This window comes from Oncorhynchus clarkii, chromosome 24 (genome assembly GCF_045791955.1).
Source record: "Oncorhynchus clarkii lewisi isolate Uvic-CL-2024 chromosome 24, UVic_Ocla_1.0, whole genome shotgun sequence".
In the NCBI taxonomy this organism is placed as follows: Eukaryota; Metazoa; Chordata; class Actinopteri; order Salmoniformes; family Salmonidae; genus Oncorhynchus; species Oncorhynchus clarkii.
Window position 1 is genome coordinate 13,531,063 of NC_092170.1, and position 27,642 is coordinate 13,558,704.

At 44.1% G+C, this 27,642-nt stretch overlaps 1 protein-coding gene across 2 annotated transcripts in view; it reads right to left on the minus strand.

Moving 5' to 3' along the window:
- Positions 1–27,642, minus strand: part of LOC139382526 (sortilin-related receptor-like) — an 82,205-nt gene that overhangs the window by 35,601 nt on the left and 18,962 nt on the right. For both annotated transcript variants that reach the window (XM_071126622.1, XM_071126621.1), the window contains exons 5-15: positions 27,517–27,584; positions 26,390–26,570; positions 12,486–12,587; positions 11,930–12,099; positions 10,464–10,656; positions 9,213–9,330; positions 3,932–4,005; positions 3,387–3,475; positions 2,712–2,890; positions 2,265–2,451; positions 895–1,023 (exon numbers count right to left, since the gene is read on the minus strand). In XM_071126622.1, the coding sequence (XP_070982723.1) occupies positions 895–1,023; positions 2,265–2,451; positions 2,712–2,890; positions 3,387–3,475; positions 3,932–4,005; positions 9,213–9,330; positions 10,464–10,656; positions 11,930–12,099; positions 12,486–12,587; positions 26,390–26,570; positions 27,517–27,584 (1,490 nt within the window). The remainder of the gene's footprint in view (positions 1–894; positions 1,024–2,264; positions 2,452–2,711; positions 2,891–3,386; positions 3,476–3,931; positions 4,006–9,212; positions 9,331–10,463; positions 10,657–11,929; positions 12,100–12,485; positions 12,588–26,389; positions 26,571–27,516; positions 27,585–27,642) is intronic.

Here is a 27,642-nt window from a genome sequence, read left to right on the forward strand (position 1 = left end):
GGTATGGTAGTAGGTGCCAGGCACACCGGTTTGTGTCAAGAACTGCAACGCTACTGGGTTTTTCACGCACAACAGTTTCCCGTGTGTATCAAGAATGGTCCACTACCCAAAGGACATCCAGCCAACTTGACACAATTGTGGGAAGCATTGGAGTCAACATGGGCCAGCATCCCTGTGGAACACTTTCGACACCTTGTAGAGTCCAGGCCCTGACGAATTGATGCTGTTCTGAAGGCAAAAGGAGGTGCAACTCAATATTAGGAAGGTGTTCTTAATGTTTTGTACACTCAGTGTATGTCAAGATTTTGCTGGGACATTTCTCTCCTTATGACACTAGGTGGGGCTGTTCTCCATGATAAACGAGGGCTATGTAATGGAATGACGTCACTACTTCCTCTTCCCCACAGCACTAAAAAAGAACAAAGAGAGTTCTACCCTGACAACAAAAGATGCCAATTACATAGAGTGCATATCATATTCATCAATAACCATGCTGATATCGAACGCTCATCTCTTTGTGGCAGTAAAAAACATAGAAGACTGAGGTGAAGACTGGTACGCTAGGTAATGCCATTTGTTTTTGCAAGACATATGTCACTGCCAGTCTGCCACCAAGGACAAGTGTATCTCAACCTTTGTTTGTACGTCCCAAACGGCACCCTATTCCCTTTATAGTGCACTACTTTTTTTTATTACCAAGGCCCATTTGGGACACACTATGAATTCAGTCCAAACCCCTTCAGCTCAGCTAGGTCATATAATCCTGACCCATCCCACATTGCAAGGCCATAACAGTCACCTTAACAAAAGGGTAAAGCCTATAATTATGAGAAGGGTAAAGCCTGGTTTCTGATGAAGTGACAATATGTTAATACCAAAGGGATATTGACTTACCCCGTACTGCGACGGTAGGTAGTGCCAACGGGGCAGGGCACGGGAGGGGCGTAGAGGTTCCCCGAGAACTCGGGGTCGGGCAGGCACACCTGGAGGGACAGGTCCTCGCTCAGCTTGAAGCCATAGTCACTGAGAGAGAGAGAGAGAGAGAGAGAGAGAGAGAGAGAGAGAGAGAGAGAGAGAGAGAGAGAGAGAGAGAGAGAGAGAGAGAGAGAGAGAGAGAGAGAGAGAGACAGAGAGAGAGGAGAGGAGGGTGAGAGACACAGAGAGAGAGAGAGAGAGAGAGAGAGGAGGGTGAGAGAAAGAGAGAGAGGAGGGTGAGAGAGAGAGAGACAGAGAGAAACAGAGGGAGAGGAGGGTGAGAGACAGAGAGAGAGAGAGGATGGTGAGAGAGAGATAGAGAGAGAGAGAGAGAGAGAGAGAGAGAGACAGAGAGAAACAGAGAGGGAGAGGAGGGTGAGAGACACAGAGAGAGAGAGAGAGAGAGAGAGAGGAGGGTGAGAGAAAGAGAGAGAGGAGGGTGAGAGAGAGAGAGACAGAGAGAAACAGAGGGAGAGGAGGGTGAGAGACAGAGAGAGAGAGAGGATGGTGAGAGAGAGATAGAGAGAGAGAGAGAGAGAGAGAGAGGGAGAGAGAGAGAGTGAGAGAAAGACACCGTGAGAGAGAGGAGGGAGAGAGAGACACACAGAGAGAGAGCGAGAGAGAGACAGAGAAGGAGACACACAGAGACAGAGAGCGAGAGAGAGACAGAGAAGGAGAGAGACAGAGACACGGAAAGAGAGACAGAAACAGAGAAAGAGAGACAGAAACAGAAAGAGACACAGAAAGAGAGAAACAGAAAGAGAGACACAGAAACAGAGAGACAGAAACAGAAAGAGAGAAACAGAAAGAGAGAAACAGAGAGACAGAAACAGAAAGAGAGAAACAGAAAGAGAGAAACAGAGAGACAGAAACAGAAAGAGAGAAACAGAGAGACAGAAACAGAGAGACAGAAACAGAAAGAGAGAAACAGAAAGAGAGAAACAGAGAGACAGAAACAGAAAGAGAGAAACAGAAAGAGAGAAACAGAGAGACCCATTGTTCGCAGACCTAACTATGAAACTATGAACATATAGAGATGAGTGGAAAAAGACCGTGGCCCAATTCCAATCAACCCCTAGCTCCTACCCTGGAAGGATAACATAGCTGTAAGTAAGGGAGAAACATTCCACCTAGTCCTAGCTTAACAGAAGGAAACATGGAGCTGTTACCTTTCTAGACAGCAGCTATCCAATCCTTTCAGATCTATATAAGGTGTCTCGGGGTAGATAGAGTTTAGGGGTAGAGGCAAAGGGTGGATTTGGGCTTGGCAATGATGCCTCTGGTCTCACCACTCGTAGTCCTGGCGTGTGCAGGAGCAGTTGGATACGGTGACGGGCCGGTCGAAGTCTTCCCCGTTGAAGCAGGTGGCGTGGGGCGTGCGTCGCTTGTACACCATCTCTCTACCCAGAAGGCAGTCGTTGCCGTGCTCGTCTGACGGGGACCAGCGCTTGTAGTCTCCCTCGGCACACGGCACGCCTGAAGAGACACACAAATACTTGATTTGGGATTTGGTGATCTTTTATTACCGTAGCATGGGGACAGAAGAGTACATATGCCTGGACAGTGGACACATGCGGACGCACAAACACACACCTCAGTGAGACTCTGGGTCAGTGGGCGTATGTTTCTCATTTGCGTTGTGAAAATGGAAGACAAACAGACGCAAAAGCACCAGGCTGAGCATGCTTCAGTCATGACTTCTGCCCAGCGTAGTAATATTATGAGAGTCGCCTCACCGAGCACGTCGCTGGCGTTGACCTGCAGGATGAGCCAGCTGTGTCTCTGGTCGGCGTAGGAGCCGAAGATGGTAAAGATGGTGCTCTTCTCCCCCGGCTCCGTCAGCAGCTGGTAGACATACACCTCCCTGTCAGAGAAACGGAAGTCTGTCCACGTCTCCCCCTCATTGGTACTGAACCTGAGACACAGAGAGACAGTAGGTAGGTAGCCTTGTCCGAGCCAGAATGGCCCATAGGGAAAATCTCCTAATTCACCATCTGAACAGGACGCTAGTCTATAGATGGGCCGGCAGAGACAGTACGGAGATCAGAATTAGCATGGTTACAATATGTATACCCTTTTTACACTACTGAGCCAAGCCAAGCTGTAGTGCATTAGCCTGGTTACGTATCCCATGACCTGTAGTAGCTGGAACCATGCTGGAAAGGACAATGTGAAAATAACATTTCAGAGCCAGCACAGTACTGCTTGGGTTGGCAGTGACACAGTGGGTCGAGACAGGTATAATTCACTGAACCTTAAGTTAAGGTAAGCAGACTGAAAGTCAACATCCTAGGGCAGAGGTGCAGTGGGGAGTAGAGGGGTGCAATGAGGAGGGAGTGATACACAGCACACTTCTGTTCTAGCAGTGGATATACAACAGCCCTAAATAAGGCCCCTGCTGTGAGACTCACTTGAGGTGTGTGCTGGAGCCCCCCTGGGCGATGGCCATGAGGACGCCACCGTGGTCACCCCACGTGTAGAAGTGAGGACCGGCCAGCGCCTTGAGAAGGGGAAATGTGAAGAACACCCATTAAAGCCACACTCCATAAGATTGCTGGTCAATTGATATAGTTACCATAATAAGACTGTCGGGCAGTATTATTACAAATAATATGACACTATGTTCAGATTAAAAGTCATTCTGCTCTTGTGGAATGTCACATCGTAGACATCAAGAGCAGGTGAAAATGTTGTGGGTGCTTTTCCATTGTTTCTGTTTTTGAGGGTTCCCCGTGTGGCTTTGTGGTTGCTTAATAATATGCTGTCAAAGAAAGTGTCCTCCGCTGGCCATTCAGCACTATGGCGAGGCGCTGCACAGAAACCCATTGGCATATGAGGGGGTGGCATCGGCAGGAAAGAATAACCAACGTCATGATTTACAGCATGCTCATCATGTGCATAGTTACGTTTATGGAGCACACACACAAAAACAAGGCGCGCACAGACAGACACTGACCTCTCTCCATCTGGCCCCAGCACTGCTGGACACATACACATTGGGCTTGTTGGCCAGGTTCTTACCCACAGAGCCTGCAGGGGAGACAGACACAGACACAGGATGATCAGTGGAATGGCTGTGAGAGAGGAGGTGATGAATTAAACATTACACACAGAGAGTGATTCAGTAGAAACACTACTGCAGCTTCAGGTGGTCTCCAGTGCCAGCAGTATCCCGGGCCTTGTCCCAAACAGCACCCTATTCCCTACATAGTGCACTACTTTCAACCAAAGCCCCGGTCAAAAGTAGTGCACTACATGCATAGGGAATAGGGTGCGATTTGGGACGCATCCGAGCACAGCCCAGAGCACACAAAGTGACTTGAGACGCAGGCCATGGAGAAAGGGGCTAGTGTAGCATGGCCCTATAGCTGGGTGGCTCTATATAGGGACAGATTCTATCCAGGGTTGTTAAACGGATGCTTGAGATCAAGCGATAGACCTATGTTCCCAAAAAGTTCCTATTCTCTCGTGTGCTTTATTGTCAACATCAGATTGCAGTGTCAATACTCTGTCCTTACCATGTGCTGAACATAAAGGCATGAATAATATCAAAATCAGTCTGCAGTCATTCTAGGGGGAAGGCCCTAACGAGTGTAATGAGTGTAATGTCTAACATCATATATCTATTTATCCTATGTGAATGTAGACTACCATGTTGCACCTAACGGTGTGCGCGTTACTGGTACCTGTTGTACAATTCACCAGTGCAATATGGATTACAGCAGGTATCAAAGCTCTGACTCCAACTCCTTATTGTTTTATGTAGTTGTGTACGGCTCTCTCTCTACGTGACACTCATCCTGAGAGCTGTTTAATGAAGCCACTGTATGTGAATGATGTTCTCCTCCCCTGCGCCACCACTAATGACTGTCGCTCTTGGAGGCCATATTAACGGTGCTTTACAAATTAAGAAATTGTATACAGGAACCAGTCACAAAACAAAACGCTTCGGTGGAAACGCTCCTCCTGATAGGTGGTGTGGGGATGCTGGTCGTGTGTGGCTGGCTGGGTCCACACAAGGAGGGAGACGGTCTGTGTGTGCGTTTGCTTGTACCCGCTGTGTGATGCAGAAGTAATTAGTGCATCTGTGTGTGAGCGATAACATGGACGAGAGGGGCATAGTGTTTCCGCAGCCCTCCCTCCCTGCTCCTCTCTGCACTTCTCCCCGTGGCCATTATCTACTAATAATTTAATTAAGGGTTCTAGCAGCTCGCAGGGTGTAGAGGCTTCTTCCTCCTTCCAGACACAGCTACAAAGGAAATCAATGTACTCGGCCAAGCAGGCAGAAGCGCGACGAGGTAGAGACAGAGAGACAATTTTAGTGGATGAAACACAATGGATGTGTCCAACTGCTCCTCGTGTAACTCCAGTCAAAGTCTATTGCTCTGACCTGAGTACACGCAGTTATACATGTACACACACACGTTCGCACAAACCATGAACACACGCACTCAGAAAAAAAGCACTCAAAAATGAGCACTCAGAAAAACGTGTGTGCGCGCACGCACAACCACTCACACACACACACAGTGAATAAGAATTTGCTTTCAACTGAATTGCCTGAATAAATAAAGGTTAACCTCTAAGTAAGGTTAAAATATATATTTTTTTAAATGAACACAGACGCAGACAAACAAGCAGGAAGGAGAGACTAGGCAGCTTCTCTATGCACATAGTCTCATTTCCTGTGTGATTGACTGATGGAGGAAGTGGTCCTCTCTATCAGATCAGACAACAGCGGAAGTTGCACCACCATAAGGGAAGTCACGTATTCACCATAGAAATGGTAATTAAGTGGCCTGGCGTGTATAGCGGTAATGCCGTAGCAGTATGGGCTCCATTTAACGCAACCTTCCTCCTTCTTTCCCCACTGTCCTCGTCTCTCTCCATCTTTAAAGATATGCAGTACCAGTCAAAGGTTTGGACACTACTCATTTAAGGGTTTTTCTTCATTTGTACTATTTTCTACATTGTAGAATAATAGTGAAGACATCAAAACTATGAAATAACACATAAAAAAACAAAAAAGTGTTAAAATATCAAAATATATTTTAGATTTTAGATTCTTCAAAGTAGCCACCCTTTGCCTTGATAACAGCTATTTTACACTCCTTGGCATTCTCTCAACCAGCTTCACCTGGAATGCTTTTCCAACAGTCATGAATGAGTTCACACATATGCTGAGCACTTGTTGGCTGCTTTTCATTCACTCTGCGGTCCAACTCATCACAAACGGGTTGTGGAGGCCAGGTCATCTGATACAGCACTACATTACTCTCCTTGGTCAAATAGCCCTTACAGCCTGGAGGAGTGTTTTGGGTCATTGTTCTCTTGATAAACAAATGATAGTCCCACTAAGCGCAAACCAGATGGAATGGTGTATTGCTGCAGCATGCTGTGGTAGCCATGCTGGTTAAGTGTACCTTGAATTCTAAATAAATCATAGACAGCGTCACCAGAAAAGCACCCCCACACCATCACACCTCCTCCTCCATGCTTCAAGGTGGGAACCACACATGCAGAGATCATCCGTTCACCTACTCTGCGTCTCACAAAGACATGGCGGTTGGAACCAAAAATTTCAAATTTGGACAGATTTCCACCAGTCTAATGTCCATTGCTCGTGTTTCTTGGCTCAAGCAAGTCTCTTCTTATTACTGGTGCCTTTTAGTAGTGGTTTCTTTGCAGCAATTTGACCATGGAGGCCTGATTCACGCAGTCTCCTCTGAACAGTTGATGTTGAGATGTGTCTGTTACTTGAACTCTGTGAAACATTTATTTGGGCTGCAATTTCTGAGGCTGGTAACTCTAATGAACTTATCCTCTGCAGCAGAGGTAACTCTGGGTCTTCTTTTCCTGTGGCGGTCCTCATGAGAGCCAGTTTCATCATTGCGATGATGGTTTTGCGACTGAAGAAACTTTCAAAGTTCTTGAAATGTTCGGGATTGACTGACCTTCATGTCTTAAAGTAATGATGGACTGTCGATTCTCTTTGTTTATTTGAGCTGTTCTTGCCATAATATGAACTTGGACTTTTACCAAATAGGGCTATCTTCTGTATACCACCCCTACCTTGTCACAACACAACTGATTGGCTCAAACGCATTAAGAAGGTAAGCAATTCCACAAATTAACTTTTAACAAGGCACACCTGTTGATTGAAATGCATTCCAGGTGGATCAAATCAAATTTTATTTGTCACATACACATGGTTAGCAGATGTTAATGCGAGTGTAGCGAAATGCTTGTGCTTCTAGTTCCGACAATGCAGTAATAACAAGTAATCTAACTAACAATTCCAAAACTACTGTCTTGTACACAGTGTAAGGGGATAAATAATATGTACATAAGGATATATGAATGAGTGATGGTACAGAGCAGCATAGGCAAGATACAGTAGATGGTATCGAGTACAGTATGTACAAATGAGATGAGTATGTAAACAAAGTGGCATAGTTTAAAGTGGCTAGTGATACATGTATTACATAAGGATACAGTCGATGATATAGAGTACAGTATATACGTATGCATATGAGATGAATAATGTAGGGTAAGTAACATTATATAAGGTAGCATTGTTTAAAGTGGCTAGTGATATATTTACATCATTTCCCATCAATTCCCATTATTAAAGTGGCTGGAGTTGAGTCAGTGTCAGTGTGTTGGCAGCAGCCACTCAGTGTTAGTGGTGGCTGTTTAACAGTCTGATGGCCTTGAGATAGAAGCTGTTTTTCAGTCTCTCGGTCCCAGCTTTGATGCACCTGTACTGACCTCGCCTTCTGGATGATAGCGGGGTGAACAGGCAGTGGCTCGGGTGGTTGATGTCCTTGATGATCTTTATGGCCTTCCTGTGACATCGGGTGGTGTAGGTGTCCTGGAGGGCAGGTAGTTTGCCCCCGGTGATGCGTTGTGCAGACCTCACTACCCTCTGGAGAGCCTTACGGTTGAGGGCGGTGCAGTTGCCATACCAGGCGGTGATACAGCCCGCCAGGATGCTCTCGATTGTGCATCTGTAGAAGTTTGTGAGTGCTTTTGGTGACAAGCCAAATTTCTTCAGCCTCCTGAGGTTGAAGAGGCGCTGCTGCGCCTTCTTCACGATGCTGTCTGTGTGAGTGGACCAATTCAGTTTGTCTGTGATGTGTATGCCGAGGAACTTAAAACTTGCTACCCTCTCCACTACTGTTCCATCGATGTGGATAGGGGGGTGTTCCCTCTGCTGTTTCCTGAAGTCCACAATCATCTCCTTAGTTTTGTTGACGTTGAGTGTGAGGTTATTTTCCTGACACCACACTCCGAGGGCCCTCACCTCCTCCCTGTAGGCCGTCTCGTCGTTGTTGGTAATCAAGCCTACCACTGTTGTGTCGTCCGCAAACTTGATGATTGAGTTGGAGGCGTGCGTGGCCACGCAGTTGTGGGTGAACAGGGAGTACAGGAGAGGGCTCAGAACGCACCCTTGTGGGGCCCCAGTGTTGAGGATCAGCGGGGAGGAGATGTTGTTGCCTACCCTCACCACCTGGGGGCGGCCCGTCAGGAAGTCCAGTACCCAGTTGCACAGGGCGGGGTCGAGACCCAGGGTCTCGAGCTTGATGACGAGCTTGGAGGGTACTATGGTGTTGAATGCCGAGCTGTAGTCGATGAACAGCATTCTCACATAGGTATTCCTCTTGTCCAGATGGGTTAGGGCAGTGTGGTTGAGATTGCATCGTCTGTGGACCTATTTGGGCGGTAAGCAAATTGGAGTGGGTCTAGGGTGTCAGGTAGGGTGGAGGTGATATGGTCCTTGACTAGTCTCTCAAAGCACTTCATGATGACGGATGTGAGTGCTACGGGGCGGTAGTCGTTTAGCTCAGTTACCTTAGCTTTCTTGGGAACAGGAACAATGGTGGCCCTCTTGAAGCATGTGGGTGACTACCTCATGGTGACTACCTCAGGTGACTACCTCCTGAAGCTGGTTGAGAAAATACCAAGTGTGTGCAAAGATGTCATCAAGGCAAAGGGTGGCTACTTTGAAGAATCTCAAATACAAAATATATAACACTTTTTTGGTTACTACATATATGTGTTATTTCATAGTTGTTTTGATGTCTTCACTATTATTTTACAATGTAGAAAATAGTCAAATTAAAAATAAATAAAAACTTGAATGAGTAGGTGTGTCCAAACGTTTGACTGGTACTGTACGTATTTTAAAATAAATAGTCATTGTAGTGGTATGATGCTAGTCTAAGCCTCCCCACCTGTGGCCATGATGAGCCCTGGTGCTGACTCCTTGGACAGTATGGGCATCCTGCGCAGTTGAATGTTGAGAAGCTGGCTCCAGCGCTGGGCCAGGTGGAGGGAGCAGCCCTTGGAGAGCTACAGAGAGGGAGGGACAGGATGGGGGGGATAGAGAGGTACCGAGAGGGTATCGAAGAGGGATGGAGGGGAGGGAGGGAGGGATAGAGAGGAGAGAGATATAGAAAGAAAAAATGGAGGGATAGATAGGAAAGGTGAAGGGAGATCGAGTAGGGGGGAAGGGAGGGATGGAGAGGCGTTGTGGAGGGAGAGGGGAGAGATGGAGAGAGAAGTGTTAAGTCAATGGAGACAACAATCTGGCAAAACCAAAAATAAATAAATACAAATATAAACTATTTTCTCAGAAGTGAAGCTACATTTACATCATAGTAAATTTAGCTGACACTCTTATCCAAAGCGGGTTATAGTAGTGAGTGCATACATTTTAGTACAAGGGACACAACCACTTTCTAAAACCAGACAGAACACACCCGTTTGCATGCAAACTTACTTCCCCTTTAGAATGCAAACACACCTTGTGGCCTCATGGCTGTTGTTCCTAACCACTAATGTAGGTTCATATTAACCCACCCCCTACCTCAAAGTACTCATAGACTCAACACTTTGACAGTGTTACACACAACGAGGCAACTTCCTGCTTACAGACATCAACAAGAAAATAATTACATTCTGCCAAGACTGTCACTTTAATGTCTCTTCCCAATTTTTGCCCTCCCTTCAGGCATGCCTACATTAACAAGAGCCAACAGTGGGAGACTTGGGCATATCTTAATTAGGGCTGGGATGATAATAGTATCGCGACACACGCTAGTATCGTGGAAAGGAAACAAAACCCGAAGCGGATATAACTTATTTAGGAAAACAGCCCTAATGTTGGAAACAAACATTACATTGTCATCCAGACCCACATTTATTTATTTTCCAAGCTATAGCACACAATATTTTACATGCAGCAGGTTATTAAAGGAAAAAAGAGAATGGTCTGCTTCGTGTAATCCTGTTGTTGTCGCCCCGATGTGTATGATATCACATTGATGAAGCTGCCAGCAATGGTCTGTCAGGCAGCTATAACCTAGAGTCTGTGTTTCAGTATCCTGTATCAGTGGTTAGGGGAAACCCACCAGGGAGTAGGTGAACGCTTTCTCTAACCACTGATACAGGGTCAGGTGTTACTGTAACAGCTAGCTAGCTACCTGGCAGTCCAGTGTCCCTCCCAGGCTGTCGGCGGAGGGGGCCTGCAGCAGTTCCCAGGTGCCCCCCTTGTCGAAGGTGATCACGGAGCGCATGTTGTCCTTGCTGAGTGAGCCGTTGATGAGCGTGGCCACGAAGACGCCACGCAGACCCTCCACACGGTGCAGGTCAGCAAAGGGCTCATTGGTAAAGTACCTGGGATGAAACGCACGCACGCACGCACGCACGCACGCACGCACGCACGCACGCACGCACGCACGCACGCACGCACGCACGCACGCACGCACACACACACACACACACACAGACACGATTAGCATCAACAACAATACAGGATCACGTTCAGTGTATCTTGTGGCTATGTTGGTTAAAGGAAACACGTGTTCTGCTCCTGTCGTGAGGTCGCCTCACTATCAAGAAGCAATCAAGCTGCTCTCACAACACAACAACTCCAGGTAGCTGGAGACGTGTTGGGAACCTAGTCATTTGACTAATTATAGGCCCTGGAAGCATTACGCTACACTGCAGCGCCGTGACAACATGGACTCAGCAAACATCCAACATCCTGGTCCCTGGGATTTAAACATGTGAACACATGCAAAGGCCCTGCTGTTGTTGACCAACTCTGAGGAGAAAACGCGCACACACACACACACACACACACACTGACTCATCGTCGTCACTAGGAATGCACCCCAGGAGGTCCCCCAGTGCTGCAATGATCAGACGTAGAACAGCCTCCTCTCTCCAAAATAAATTAAGTTGGGTGGGTGCGTTTGATCAAGGTGGGTATAATTGATCCAAGGGTGTGTGTACTTGATCAAGGTGAGTTCTGTTACTTTGTTCCTAGCAAGACACTACAGATCTCATAGTGTTTCCTACTAATTAGGCTGCCTTAACTGTGAGTCACATCAGAATATTGCAGACTTCAAATAGTACTTGTTTTCTTTGAAATGCATTGGGTGATTGATTGAGCCTGCCTGGAGTGTCAGACGGGAAGGGTTTGCACTTTTGGGACTTTTCTTTTGATTCTGTTGTGTCAGGTAAGCTCAATCAAGGGCAGCTTAAGTATTTGAAAGATACCAATACTAATTGAACCCAGATCTCAGGTCCATTGTTGCTTAGTAGAATACTGCAGTGTTTCCAAATCTGTTCCTGGGGGGGATACACCAAAGGTGGCGCACATTTTGGTCCTACCCCAGCACTAACAAGCCACTAATCACAGTGATAAGCAGATTAGCTGAATATAATGGGTTAGTGCTGGGATGGAACATAAATGTGCAACCTGCGATTAGTTAATAGATCAAATCAGGTGGGTTAGTGCTGGGCCGGCCTGAAACAAAAATGAGAAACCCGAGATTGGTTGATTAGGTCATATAGAAGAAACAGGTGTGTAAGTGCTGGCCTGGAGCAGAATTGTGCAACCCCCCAGTAGAGAATTGAGAAGCACTAGGAATATTGTACCTACCTGATGAGGGTGTTGCTGCCTGAACCCTCTGGGGTGTAGTATAGCACATTCTCCAGGGACAGGGAGAAGGACAGGCCCTGCGTGTCTGAGATGTACAGGTGGGTGACGTTGTTGAGGTGGTTGACGCAAACAAACACCTGGTCCTCCGAGGCGTCAGCGATGTAGTACTCCTGCAGGAGAAGAAAAGCGACGTTAAGCAGTTTTCCTTATTTGTGAAGGGCATGGTGTGATTCTCTCACAACTAAAACCTGATGATTGTAATTAAACTTTTATTACACAAAAACAGGTTAATTTTTAAGATAAATAATATCATGGAATTAAAATCTTTCTACTGTGAGTGGAGTGTAACGCCTTACAGCATTGTCCTTGTGATTTCTGGCTCATGTTGAGCTGTCAACTACATACTAGCTACATAGTATAGTTATAGCATTTCCTTACAAACACATTTTCCCAATTTCATCAACGATACAGTGACAGGTTTGTTCTCTAGACTAGGAATCAACTAGGAGCCACAGAGAGGATGTTCTGGTGTGGCGAAGCAGGCCTGGAGACTCACTGTGATTGGGTGGCGGGTCATGAACTGGGCGGCTTTCATTGGCTGGCGGTTGTAGGACACCCACAGCTGGACGGAGGATGGTTCATGGCTCCCCAACAAAGTCTGGAACCAACAGATGTACAATTAATAAATCAATCAATAAATAAGAAACACAAAGAGCCATGGAGACGGCTTAATGACCACCTCTTAATTATGACCAATGTGACAAAATTATTATAGAATATGCTATTATTAAAAGGACCCCCCAGAGAAAGTTGACAAAACTACATCAACGTAATTTCCTGTCCTAGACAGGAAAGGCACGTTTAGGTTCCACCTTCGAAGATTTACTACTTATTCATATTCACAAATTGGGTGTGGGATTTTCCACGTGGCGTTTATAAACATCAGTAAATAGGTGCACTGGCAGCTGGCAGTGTAGCTAGCTAGCATGCTAACCTTATCTAGCTAGCTAATGTTCTGTCATTTATTTTTTACTAGGACTATACTATTTTCAAAATATTAGCCAGTAATGGCTGGTTCTGGATTTGTCATGAGCATTGATTTAGGGAAAACCATCTCAAAGATGGAAACCACTGGCCTATCTTTGACTTCACCATCTATTGTGATCTCCAAATTTTTCGCATCTTCCAAAAAATGATGACCGCGAATCCGCCATCGAAAGGCTTATAAAGAATAAGATGAAGCTCCGGTAATATGGATAAGTATTGAAAGATTGCTGATATGCGTTTTTCTACATTTTAATGGACAACCTTTGGTAGTAAGTAGGCTGCTGGCAGGCTTTGGCTGCGGTACATGGTTCTCACAGGGGAAGTGAAATGATAGGCTACAATGACTTTGCTCATGATCATTCAAGCAGCATATGACATGTTACTATAATTTCCTTGAACTTTTTTCACGAGTGCCGTTTCCTTATCTGGATAGACAGTTGTGGTGTCTAGGTAATGTTAGACCAACCAAAGCAGTGGGGTGTGTAGTGAGGCAAAACGTTAGTGGTCAAAATAATCCATCTTGGGGCGACGGGGGATTGCAAAATACTATCACATCAAGCAACTATAACATTTATATACAGTACCAGTCAAAAGTTTGGACACACCTACTCAAAGGTTTTACTTTATTTTTTACTATTTTCTACGTTGTAGAATAATAGTAGAGACATCAAACTAGGAAATAACACATATGGAATCATGTAGCAACCAAAAAAGTGTTAAACAAATCAAAATTATATTTTATATTTGAGATCCTTCAAAGTAGCCACACTTTGCCTTGACAGCTTTGCACACTCTTGGCAATCTCTCAACCAGCTTCATGAAAAATGCTTTTCCAACAAGAAGGAGTTCACACATATGCTGAGCACTTGTTGGCTGCTTTTCATTCACTCTGCGGTCCAACTCATCACAAACGGGTTGTGGAGGCCAGGTCATCTGATGCAGCACTACATTACTCTCCTTGGTCAAATAGCCCTTACAGCCTGGAGGAGTGTTTTGGGTCATTGTTCTCTTGATAAACAAATGATAGTCCCACTAAGCGCAAACCAGATGGAATGGTGTATTGCTGCAGCATGCTGTGGTAGCCATGCTGGTTAAGTGTACCTTGAATTCTAAATAAATCATAGACAGCGTCACCAGAAAAGCACCCCCACACCATCACACCTCCTCCTCCATGCTTCAAGGTGGGAACCACACATGCAGAGATCATCCGTTCACCTACTCTGCGTCTCACAAAGACATGGCAGTTGGAAGCAAAAATCTCGAATTTGAATTCATCAGACCAAAGGACAGATTTCCACCGGTCTAATGTCCATTGCTCGTGTTTCTTGGCCCAAGTAGTCTCTTCTTCTTATTGGAGTCCTTTAGTAGTGGTTTCTTTGCAGCAATTTGACCATGAAGGCCTAACTCACGTAGTGTCCTCCGAACAGTTGATGTTGAGATGTGTCTGTTACTTGAACCCTGTGAAGCATTTATTTGGGCTGCAATCTGAGGTGCAGTTAACTCTAATGAACTTATCCTCTGCAGCGAAGGTAACTCTGGGTCTTCCTTTCCTGTGACGGTCCTCATGAGAGCCAGTTTCATCATAGCCCTTGATGGATTTTGCGACTGCACTTGAAGAAACTTTTAAAGTTCTTGAAATTGATATACCACCCCTACCTTGTCACAACACAACTGATTGGCTCAAACACATTAAGAATTTAAATACATTCCAGGTGACAACCTCATGAAGCAGGTTGAGAGAATGCCAAGAGTGTGCAAAGATGTAATCAAGTCAAAGGGTGGCTAATATAAAATATATTTTTATTTGGTTAACACTTTTTTGGTTACTACATGATTCCATACGTGTTATTTCATAGTTTGAGGTCTTCACTATTATTCTACAACGTAGAAAATACTAAAAAGAAAATAAAAAACCTTGAATGAGTAGGTATATACACGAGTGCTGAGTATACATTCTTAATACAGACTAGCTCCAAAATAAGGTGGAAAAACAAATTTGCACCGCGTTTTAATTTCCTCCATTGCTCAGGCGGCCAAGTGAACACAAGGCTATTTGGCTCATCTCAGTCACGAAGAGGAGCAACTTTGCAGCTATTTCTGAATAATAAACAACACTATGCTGGTGGGTGGTAACATTCAAATAAACCCCAGCCCTGAAACGAATGGTAGGCTGAAAATAATTTGTATGTCATATCATAGGAAAAGATACCGCACTCACAAGGATTTGCACAAAGTGGAAACTATGACTTACTGACTTAAATAATTGTGAAAAATCATGGGTAAGCTCTGGCCATGGTCTTATAGGGCATTTAAAGACTCAAGTGATGAATCTATCTGTACTGTTGGGCGGATTGTAAGCTCAGTGGGCCAATGAGAACAATCAAAGGCCAAATCTCATTGTTATGTCAGCGAGACCACTTTGTTCAAGAGAGGGGAAAGGGGCTGTACTCTAATGAATTACAAGCAGGAAGACCAAAGCGCAGAGTCTCGCCGCCCTCCGGATCCCCAGAGAGACCTGAGACGCTATTTGCATCCCAAATGGCACCCTATTCCCTACAAAATGCACTACTTTAGACCAGAGACTAATGGAGCCTGGTGAAAAGTAGTGCACTGTATAGGGTGCCATTTGAGACACAGCCAGTGATGTGTCTCCTCTTACGTGTCAGTCTGGCAACACCGACACCATGTGATCTGCCTCCCAGGGATTGGCTAAGCTAGGCTCACATCAGCAGGATGGGACCACTAACAGCCTGTCTGGCCTTCCACCCTCCATTAACAACTAACAGAAATATTCTCTTCATTAAAAGCTGCAGGTAATAAATGTCAAGCGAGTACACTTTATTAGGGAGACCAAATACACAGTTTAATATGGTTATATTTGTAGTTATTGAGGCACGCACGCACACGCAATACACACACACACCGATTAATACAAGTATCTTTACCGAGCTGGGACAAAACAATGTTATAAAATATCACTACAAAGGTCAGTGTTAACATCATAGAGCAGCCAACAGTTTGTGGAAAAGAGATGTGTCACACAGACATGGAAATCCCACGATGATGCTAACAATGAAGAGGACAGATGGCTTCAGTAATGCACTGAAATAATACTTCAGTCTGACGGGCCACACAGACAAACACACACACAGGCAAAACACAGCTACACTAGTGGTGCACAGTTGGAAAGCAGGCAGCAAATAAGAGCCCCAGAACATCACAGAATTATTCACCGCATAGGACAGCAATCAGGTTCATGGCATCATCTTGGATTAGCAGAGAGCGCCCTCAAGGCAGCCAAGATGATCAATAAAAACAAAACATGCGCGCGCTCACTGAGAGCTTTCCCAGTTCCCCCACTGATGACTGATGGATCTAGGCAAGCATTCATGTCATGTAGTCTGTCTTTTATCTGATGACCCAGCAGGCGCAACAAAGTGACTCCCTGTTCCCTGAGACACAATGTGCCTGCCTGCGTGTGAGTCCGTCTGTCTGCCTGCCTGCAAGTCTGTCCGCAAGTCTGGGTCCCCACAGTGCTTTTCAACCTATTGATTTATCTACTGTTGCTGTTAACGTTCCGTCCCCGCGACAGAGTCTGCCGTGTTCTGAAAGCCAAGCAGCCACAACAACACAATGTGGGCATGGAGAATACCAAGAGGAGAGAAACCTAGTCTCGGGAAAAGACTACTGCTTCAATGCTTCAATGACAGCAGGCCAGGGGGGTCATTTCAGCCACAGTAGCTTGACTGGCTTCCATGACAGAAGAGAGGTCTGACGATCTGTGGAAAATGGATTCTATCCACCAGGGATTCATATCAAACCTTGCTTTAGCAAATGCACGGTGTCTTAATAATAATTTCATGATAGTTGGATGGATGGTTAAGTCATTATGTTAATAATAATATAAATACCAGGAACAGATACTGAGCACCATGCATTCTTATTGAATTGATTCACCTGTACATATTCATAGCAAGAATATACCTTCAGCAGTCTAACTTCTGCTCAGAACAGAAGCACTGTGCTTCCAATGCAAATTATGATATTTGGATAACCCCCCTGCCTTTTCACATTCTATATCTAAACCAATAAACTAGAATAGTAGTGAAACCCTGTCCTCTCCAGTCCTCCTGCAGAGCCGAGCCTATGGGAGCTGTCGTTGTGGTTTGTTTATCCAGCCAGAAGGTAACTGTTAATCTGAGGGACATAGAGCCATTACCCAGACCTCCCATTGCTTTTAAGTGGCATGTTTATCTCCGCCCTCCTTCTCTCACACTGGACATGTCGCATTGTTTTTTACAGCGAAGTGCCCTGTTGTTTGTGTGTGTGTGTGTGTGTGTGTGTGTGTGTGTGTGTGTGTGTGTGTGTGTGTGTGTGTGTGTGAGATGCGTCACACATTGCAGTGGGAGCTGGGGAAATGTGGGGTTTGGCATCACACGTTAAGGAAGAAAGTAAAGGACCACTACAGCGTTAAGGGCCATTGCGACCAATATGGCTGCCCAAAGGAATAAAGCTAGGTCTTGTTCTCTGGGTGTCGCAACACTTAAATCTATTTTCCAGGGGAAACAAAAAAGTCCAAACAGCAGCATTGCAATCTCCTGTTCAATGTGGTTGTTGGTCTGCTCTATGCCGTTATGGCTACATTAAACACATTGGAGGTATTGACGCATCAGGGAAAGCACAGGCAACCATTCGAAAAGGAAGTCCTTGATCTTGTTACACTCCCCCTCCTCTTGTCGCCACTGAGACACCTTGCAAATAACAAGGAAATGTGTTAAAAAGAAAAACCTAAGAAACCTCTTATTGACGTCCATTTATATTCATTAAGCCAGTTATCTTCCGGAGGACTATGGAAAGGAGTAGAGGTCTTAAGGTCTGATTATCAATCATTACTCAGGGATCTATATTGTCAGGCCTGGGATAAAAACTCTGCGTTTCTGGGGCTTTTAATTGGCCTAAGAAGCTTGGTGCTGCCAAAAGCTTGTGATATTCATTACGGTAATCCTATTAGCTCTAGCCGAAGATATTAGTAGGGGCTGGGTAGTGGGTATGACTAGAGACGGATGAGAGTGAGTGAAAGTGACGAGTTAGCGTTGACACGGTGTTGGTAATGCTCTGCGACTGGGCTGCGTCACTGAGCATTTCACATGCTCACTGCTCAACCGTATCTGGAGGTGGGGGGTCTGCTCTGTAGGCTGGGTCAGGCTGTGGGGTCACAGACTGTAGTAGTTTTATTTAATTAACTGAATGCCTAAGCTAATGATGCAAAGATATGACAACAGAGGCTCTTAGATAGGAACTAACATAGCTTTATATTTATTAAATGTAAGGCTCTGGTGATTAATTTAACCACATTCACTGAGTGTACAAAACATAAGGAACACTTGCTCTTTCCATGTCATAGACTGACCAGGTGAATCCAGGTGAAAGCTATGATCCCTAATTGATGTCACTTGTTAAACCCACTTCAATCAGTGTAGATGAAGGGGAGGAGACAGGTTAAAGAAGGATTTTTAAGCCTTGAGACAATTGAGTCATGGATTGTGTATGTGTGCCATTCTGAGGGTGAATGGGCAAGACAAAATATTTAAGTGCCTTTGAATGGGGTATGGTAGAAGGTGCCAGGCGCACCGGTTTGAGTGTGTCAAGAACTGCAACTCTGCTGGGTTTTTCATGCTCAACAGTTTCCTGTGTGTATCAAGAATGGTCCACCACCCAAAAAACATCCAGCCAGCCTGACACAACTCTGGGAAGCATTGGAGACAACACGGGCCAGCATCCCTGTGAAATGCTTTTGACACCTTGTAGAGTCCATACCCCAACGAATTGAGGTTGTTCTGAGGGCAAAAGGGAGTGCAACTCAATATTAGGAAGGTGTTCCTAATGTTTTCTACACTCAGTGTAGTTTTCCATATTGTTTTTTAATTTGCCTATTTTGGATTCATGTGAATGGTGTTGATTAACATGAACTACAATCCAACCATTCATTTGTGTTTAGCCTTTTGTATTTAGTCTCATTACCATCTATAAAAACAATCCAAATCTACAATGGAAGTGGGAATATCACTTTCTACGAGTGGAAGTGTGAAATGATATAGCTTGGGATACAATTCTAGCCAGAAAAAAAACACACACCATACTATCCTTTGGCTATGAAACAAATCAGCCCATTGGGAATAGCAACAGTACTTGAGACTGCAGCACACGGCAGCACTGGGCAACAGAACCCTGATGAGGGTGTGCATGAGTGGTTAGTGACACCAAGCAACCAAACCACAACATCATTAACAGCACATAGATCGGTCATGTCTGACAAGTTGCACTCTCTAGCCCCAACCAACAGGAGTGCTGCTGGCCAACATGTTGGTTGGGTATGCAGACGAGACACAACATAAGCCATTTCGCTGTTCTGACAATCTGAGCGACCCACCTTAGCATACACTCGCCTCTATGGAGACCGTCATAGTAGCGCATTCTGTCACATGCAAATGTGTTGTTAAAGTCTGCTAGCCTTACCCAAAGAGAGTAGGGACCAGAGGTGTGGACTCGAGTCACATGACTTGGACTCGAGTAAGACTCGAGTCACAAATATGATGACTTGCAACTCGACTTTGACTTTAACACCAATGACTCGTGACTTGACTTGGACTTGAGCCTTTTGACTCGACCTGACTTGATACCCTCCCCAACCCTCCCCAACCCTCCTCAAGCCCAAATATTACAAATGATGCTATGAAAAAAAGTGTGCAGCGCATCAACTCTTCATTTAACGGATTACAGTTTGAATTGGACAGCAGCCAATCAAATTGTGTGTGGCAGTGTAGAGTAACGGCTGCAGGTGAATTCAGACGGAGCCCGTGGAAAGATGATACCCAAAACGATTTATTTTCGGATATAAAGACGATGCTGTATCAACAAAAAACGGATTGCAACTTGCAAAACATGCGGGAAGAAAATTACAGACGGGGGCGCAACCATTTCCAACTTTGTTCGACATTTGAAGCTGCACAAAGAACGGTAAGTCGTGGCTAATATAGCCGACAGCTATCCATCACACGAGGCTGTGTGTTTATGAGTGTGTGTAACTTGTTTGTTTCATGGTTGTTGTTTTTTGCCTGGCTTGTGATGTCTGGAGCCTGTATTGTTATGTGTGCTCCTCACTGCTTGTGATGTCTGGAGCCTGTATTGTTAGGTGTGCTCCTCACTGCTTGTGATGTCTGGAGCCTGTATTGTTATGTGCGCTCCTCACTGCTTGTGATGTCTGGAGCCTGTATTGTTAGGTGTGCTCCTCACTGCTTGTGATGTCTGGAGCCTGTATTGTTAGGTGTGCTCCTCACTGCTTGTGATGTCTGGAGCCTGTATTGTTATGTGTGCTCCTCACTGCTTGTGATGTCTGGAGCCTGTATTGTTAGGTGTGCTCCTCACTGCTTGTGATGTCTGGAGCCTGTATTGTTAGGTGTGCTCCTCACTGCTTGTGATGTCTGGAGCCTGTATTGTTATGTGTGCTCCTCACTGCTTGTGATGTCTGGAGCCTGTATTGTTATGTGCGCTCCTCACTGCTTGTGATGTCTGGAGCCTGTATTGTTATGTGCGCTCCTCACTGCTTGTGATGTCTGGAGCCTGTATTGTTAGGTGTGCTCCTCACTGCTTGTGATGTCTGGAGCCTGTATTGTTATGTGTGCTCCTCACTGCTTGCCTAGATTAGATTTGCAGATTGACTCGCCACCACGCTGTTTGGAGCTGGAATAGATCAAATGAGCACATTTGTGGCAGAGTGCCTCCTAGAATGGTTGTGTACTCTTCCTAACCTGCTGATTACAGTGAGTGCTTGAACCTCTGGTTGGGTTTATGCTTCACACATCCCACCATCCCTGTCTCTGCTGTCCTCCGCAGTTTTGAGCTTTCTCCATTGATAATGAATGAAGAACGGCAGCTTATTTCATCTGAGGCATCGCATTCAGATATAAATGCAATACATACTCGATTCTCTATTCTACACGGCAACGGCTGTTGTAGGTGATGTATTTCTATGTGAATTGCCATGTTGGATGACCAGCGGATACTCTGCTGCTTAACTCATCTACAGGAGAGCAACCACCCCACACGACCCAGCCTACCACTCCTCTCCTGCTGTCACAGAGGGGGGGGGGGGGGGGGTCTTTCTCATGGCTACCCATGTATTTCCATGGTAATATAAAATGTATTTTCAAAGTAATAAATATATAGATATTTTTTAAAAGCATTCATGATTTGCGTAAATGTAATATACTAACTATTACTCTTGTTAAAAACATGAAATGGTATTACATTTGGTGAAGAGCATGTTATGACTTGTTTAGGACTTGAGACTTGTCTCACTTGCCTGTCTTGACTTGGAACTTGACTCGGGACTTGAGTGCTAAGACTTGAGACTTACGTGTGACTTGTAAAACAATGACTTGGTCCCACCTCTGGTAGGGACGACATTATGAAGTATGCTTGTAGCTGTGAATGTTGAGTCAATTGATTTGTAAGAGACTGATATGAATAAAGATATGGTAGTTACAACGTACAAACATTCACAATACACAATGTGCATATTTATAGGGGTTTAAGAATGCATATTTCTTCAAGGTTGCACAAGCTAAGCAGCAGCGCAGAACCTCAGCTCTCCATTCAGTTTCTTTACAGAAACACCACTTCCTCATAGTGAAAATGCCCCAAACAGCGGTCCTCTGCAATTGTACTTTCAGTCTCTCTCTTTCCCCTTTCCGCTACATGTATGTTTATGTTTGTGTGTGTGTGTGTGTGTGTGTGTGTGGTAATGCCAGGATTCAGATACGCGTGTTTGGCCATGGCTGTTTAACAACACAGCGTTGACTGCAGTGAGTCTGCGTGGTTATTCAGGGCTAGGACTGAATTTGCACAGACAGGAATTATTACCCGTAATTGGCTCAGAATAGACATGTGTGCTATCAAATGCAAACTAATATTTCAGCCTAGTTTTGATGGGATCGGTATGTATCATACCACATTAACCCCAGTGTTCCACAGTACATGACATGGCCCGTCTCTCCAGTCCACATTGTGTACACAACAAAAGATATTCCTCTTTTCATGGAGGAGTCAATATTTTATTGGACTGCATGCGCCCAGGCAAAGCACGCTGGATATTTGTGACGCAGATTCACAGCCAAGGAAGGAACCTGGGATCAAACCGTCCCCATCTGTTTCAAAAAGCAGCAGTCGTGTGCCTGTGGTTTCCATATGCCAAACAACGTGCGACTTTATCGCAAACAGACACTGCTGGGGTTATAGGAGGCCAAATACTTTAGCTAGGGATAAGAGATACTACCTTTAGAACGATTCTATGCATGTGGTGGACTTATCAGGTATTTAAGCATACCAGTTCAATATGATGGGTTTGACTAATGACTTACAGTCCTTCAGAAAGTATTCATACCCCTTAAATTATTCCACATTTTGTCACGTCACAGCCGGAATAAAAAATGTCTCACCCATCTACAAACAATACCCCATAATGGCAAAGTGAAAACATGTTCGTAGACATTGTTGCACCATTTTTGAAAAATAAATACTGAAATATCAAATTTACATAAGTATTCACACCCCATGAATCAATACATGTTGAGATCACCTTTTGCTGCGATTACAGCTGTGAGTGCAAAGTCTCTAAGAGCTTTGCACACCTGGATTGTACAATATTTGCACATCATTATTTTTATTTTATTCTTCAAGCTCTGTCAAGTTGGTTGTTGATCATTGCTAGACAGCCATTTTCAAGTTTTGCCATAGATTTCTAAGACAATTTAAGTCAAACTTTAACTAGGCCACTTAGGAACATTCTGTTGTCTTGGTAAGCAAACAGGATGTATGTTTTGGAATATTTTTATTCTGTACAGGCTGCCTTCTTTTCACTCTGCCAATTAGGTTAGTATTGTGGAGTAACTACAATGTTGTAGATCAAACCTCAGTTTTCTCCTACCACAGCCATTAAACTCTGTGCCTCACCCAGGAGAGTCATGACACAAAGGCCTCAGATCAGCTTGGTAAATAGCTGACAACAACCAGACCCTCTTACCCACAGAAGAGGGGAAGGGGGGTGGCCCGGTTTTGACACCTTAACACTCGGTCGTAAATTAGGCAGGAGAATCTCTCCCTTTGCTCCTCAGTATTGGGAAAGAAATGTGCTTTGTCTCCAGAAGACTTTTGCCGCCAAAACCTTTTTGCCCAGAAAGTGAACATTGGAACATCTGAAAGTTTAGAATGATCAGTGGAGACTTAAAGAATATATATTGTCATATTGTTTATTTTGATGTCATTAAGGATGATATCAAGAAATAACTCTGAAAGTGTCAAGTTTACATCTAAATGTTATACAAAATATATGATTAAGTATGAGAGTTTTTTTTGTTAAGATAGGAATGTGATTTTAGTCTTCTAATGAGATAATTGTTTTTCATATAAACTTTTGCCCAGTCAGTAGCCACGCCCCAAGTGAGCACAGACATCGTGTCGGCGTGATTGAATGACCCCTTTTTCCCTGAGGATAAAAAGCCTTGGTAACAAAATTTACAACAGACCCGAACATTGCCGGGTTGCTACTGGCATGTAAAGTGGTCGGGAGCTGAACCCTGAATAATCAATCTTGAGACCAGCAGACGTGAAGCATGAGCTAAATGTTACAAACGGTTGGAAACTCAAAACGAGGTGAAGAAGATAAAAACTAGGCATTAAAATCTCCAGTCTGCAGCTGGGCATGTAAAAGTGGTCCTAGAACTTTGACTAAAGACACGAGGTGGGAAAGAATAAAATTCCATCTCAGACAATCACTGAGTATCTGTTCTGAATAAACACTCCACTCCAAGCCAGGACAAGGACATTGCGACTTCTGGTGAAAAATAAGAGCCTTACATTATCGAGCCATTCCCCATAGAAGGATTGATTGGTTTCAACAGAGACACAACAAACAAGGACATCTACACATAAATACATTTCTTACCCAAATGGGTGGCAGTTCGTGTGCAAGGTATAGGATTAATGTGACAACAGTCCTAGAATGTATCCACGATAAATTTCCCTTTCTCCCTCTCTCTCTATTTTCCCCACCCCCTTCTCCATCTCTGTGTAACAAGCTGTCATACACTGAAGCAGCAAACTTTGTGAAAATTAATATTTGTGTCATTCTCAAAACATTTGGCCACGACTGTATGTGTATTCGGTATTACTATTTAGTTAGTTATTAAATAAACAATTAAATACATTTGTTCAGTACTGAATAGTCAGAAAAGGATGGGGTTCTTGCGGATTCAAGAAGTCTGCGACGTTCCAAATGAGACTGATATGAGGTAATGATTAATAAGTGATTGTTATCGATATACAACTTATATATATCTAGAGTTTAATTCAGGAGATGGTAAATTCCTAATGAGTTTGTTACATGACTCATTTAAATGGGGTAACAATTAAACATAGTTAGTGGATTGAATAAATAACAGTCATCAGATTAATGAAGGTCACGTCACGACATCTGTAACTGTTTTAACTTCTTCGAGATAGGGGGCGCTCTTTTAATTTTTGGATAAAAAACGTTCCCGTTTTAAACAAGATATTTTGTCACGAAAAGATGCTCGACTATGCATGTAATTGACAGCTTTGGAAAGAAAAAACTCTTGACGTTTCCAAAACTGCAAAGATATTATCTGTGAGTGCCCCAGAACTAATGCTACAGGCGAAACCAAGATGAAGTTTCATACAGAAAATGCCCCAGATTCTGAAGGCGCTGTGTTCCAATGTCTCCTTATATGGCTGTGAATGCGCCAGGAATGAGCCTGCCTTTTCTGTCGTTTCTCCAAGGTGTCTGCAGCATTGTGACGTATTTGTAGGCATATCATTGGAAGATTGACCATAAGAGACTGCATTTACCAGGTGTCCGCCCGGTGTCCTGTGTTGAAATTATTGCGTAATCTCTAGGTCCATGCGCGTTCCATTTCTTCAGAAGAGAAAGTCAACTGCCATGAAGGATTTATCATCGATAGATATGTGAAAAACACCTTGAGGAATGATTCTAAACATCGTTTGCCATGTTTCTGTCGATATTATGGAGTTAATTTGGAAAAAGTTTGCGTTTTAATTAATGACTTAAAATTTTTTTTTTTTTTTAAATGTCTTACCCAAACGTGATGAAGAAAACGGAGCAATTTGTCAACACAAATAATATTTTTGTAAAAACTGAACATTTGCTATCTAACTGAGAGTCTCCACATTGAAAACATCTGAAGTTCTTCAAAGGTAAATTATTTTATTTGAATGCTTTTCTGGTTTTTGTGAAAATGTTGCATGCTGAATGCCAGGGATAATCCTATGCTAGGCTATCAATACTGTTACACAAATGCTTGTTTAGCTATGGTTCAAAAGCATATTTTGAAAATCTGAGATGACAGTCTTGTTAACAAAAGGCTAAGCTTGAGAGCAAATAGATTTATTTCATTGCATTTGCGATTTTCATGAATAGTTAACGTTGCGTTATGCTAATGAGCTTGCGGATAGATTTACACAATCCTGGATACAGGTTTTTTTCGTAGCTAAACGTGACGCAGAAAACGGAGCGATTTGTCCTAAACAAATAATCTTTCAGGAAAAACTGAACATTTGCTATCTAACTGAGAGTCTCCTCATTGAAAACATCCGAAGTTCTTCAAAGGTAAATGATTTTATTTGAATGCTTTTCTGTTTTTTTGTGAAAATGTTGCCTGCTGAATGCTAACACTAAATGCTATGCTAAATGCTACGCTAGCTATCAATACTGTTACACAAATGCTTGTTTTGCTATGGTTGAGAAGCATATTTTGAAAATCTGAGATGGCAGTGTTGTTAACAAAAGGCTAAGCTTGAGAGCTAGCATATTGATTTCATTTAATTTGCGATTTTCATGAATAGTTAACGTTGCGTTATGGTAATGAGCTTGAGGCTGTAGTCACGATCCCGGATCCGGGATGGCTCGACGCAAGAAGTTAAAGTCACCATTGGTGAAATCCCTGAGCGGTTTCCTTCCTCAAAATCCCTGAGCGGTTTCCTTCCTTAAATTCACTGCTCGACTGAGGGTCCTTAAAGATAACTGTATGTGTACAGGGATGAGGTAGTCCTAAATAAACATGCTAAACACTATTATTGCACTATTTAATCGATTTTCACTTCAGGTTTTAACAACAAAATGTGGAAGAAGTCAAGGGTGTGAATACTTTCTGAAGGCACTGTAATAGAACATAGTTAAGGTAAGACCACCCACTTTTTGTGTTTTTAAAATAATCAATGTGGGCATTCCTCTCCATATTAACATGAGCATTCTCAACACTGCAAAAGCAACAGAATGCCTGTCATGTATAATTCCCCCTGCAAATCAACCTCACTTACTGTGGAAGTGGTGGCGAACATGTACTTGTCCCGGAGCTGGAAGTTGTCCACTCTCTCTAGGACGACTCGGCGGTTCTGCTCACTCTGGAAGAAGTCGGTGCTGCTGAGGATGCTGGACACCCCCTGGGGCTCGTGCCTCTGGACCAGCACCGTGGTGGGGGAGTCGTACGGCTCCACACCCCTGGAAAGATGCAGAAAACGGCCGCAAGTGGGACATAGGTAGGGCCAAAAGTTTTTCTTTGTTGACCATGTGAACTGAACTGGAAGAATTTATTGGCCAAGGGCCTTGGAATTCTTCCCATTCAGATAGCATGGTCTGGACGTCTAACCCTAGCTAACCCTCCACATCCACGCCTTTAAATCATTAACAGATCGGTCAAATCCTTCCAAAGCAGGGCTTTATCTTTTATGGATGGGGAAATATGAAAGGAAAGGAAAATATGTTTTATGTTTGAATGTGCCACTCTCCTGCCTAGGCCTACTACTTGAGGTGAGAGACACATGGCACTGAAAGTGTCGCAATCATCATCGTTATCAGGTTGTTTTAAGCAAGTTTGTTGTTTTTGATGTGCTTGATAGACCTTTTCTCTGCAAACTCTGCGCTTCTGGCACTCCAGGCAGGCTCAAGCAAACGTTCAAAGTATTTGAAAGATTTAAAACACTATTTGAACCCAGATCTGATTGATAGCAGGGTTCAAAATCCTTTTGGTGTTACCAGAGTCATTAAGCCATTCACACATAGTGAGGCCCAAATAAAAATCTTGTAATCAGTCTCTCTTCCTCAGGGATCATAGTGGCATTGTCATTCAATTACAAGGGCCAATCTAATCCATATATTTAACTTGGAGAGGCAGGGGGTTAGCTGGCGAGCTGCATGCTTGGTAAGCAGACAGCAATCGGAAGACATTAAGGTCTAGTGAGGGCCAGATGATGGAGGAGGCAGGCAGTCACAGAAAAACAGGAAGTAAACAGGAAATGAAGACACACACGCACATCCCACCCATCCCTCTCACAGACCGATGCTTTAATGTTTTGCAGACAGTCTGGTACTCAACATCGACAATTGGTTATACTGATGACTGTACGTTCTGCCTCTCCTCACACAATCACAGAGGCATTGATCTTACCAGAAATAGGCCTTCACGTGCTCTTGGATCAACACCCATGTCTCTCCAAAATCGTCAGATTTCCATAGCTGCAAAAATAACAGAAGCGGGGGGTGGGGAGTAAATGTAGGTCAGGGGCTCATTTGT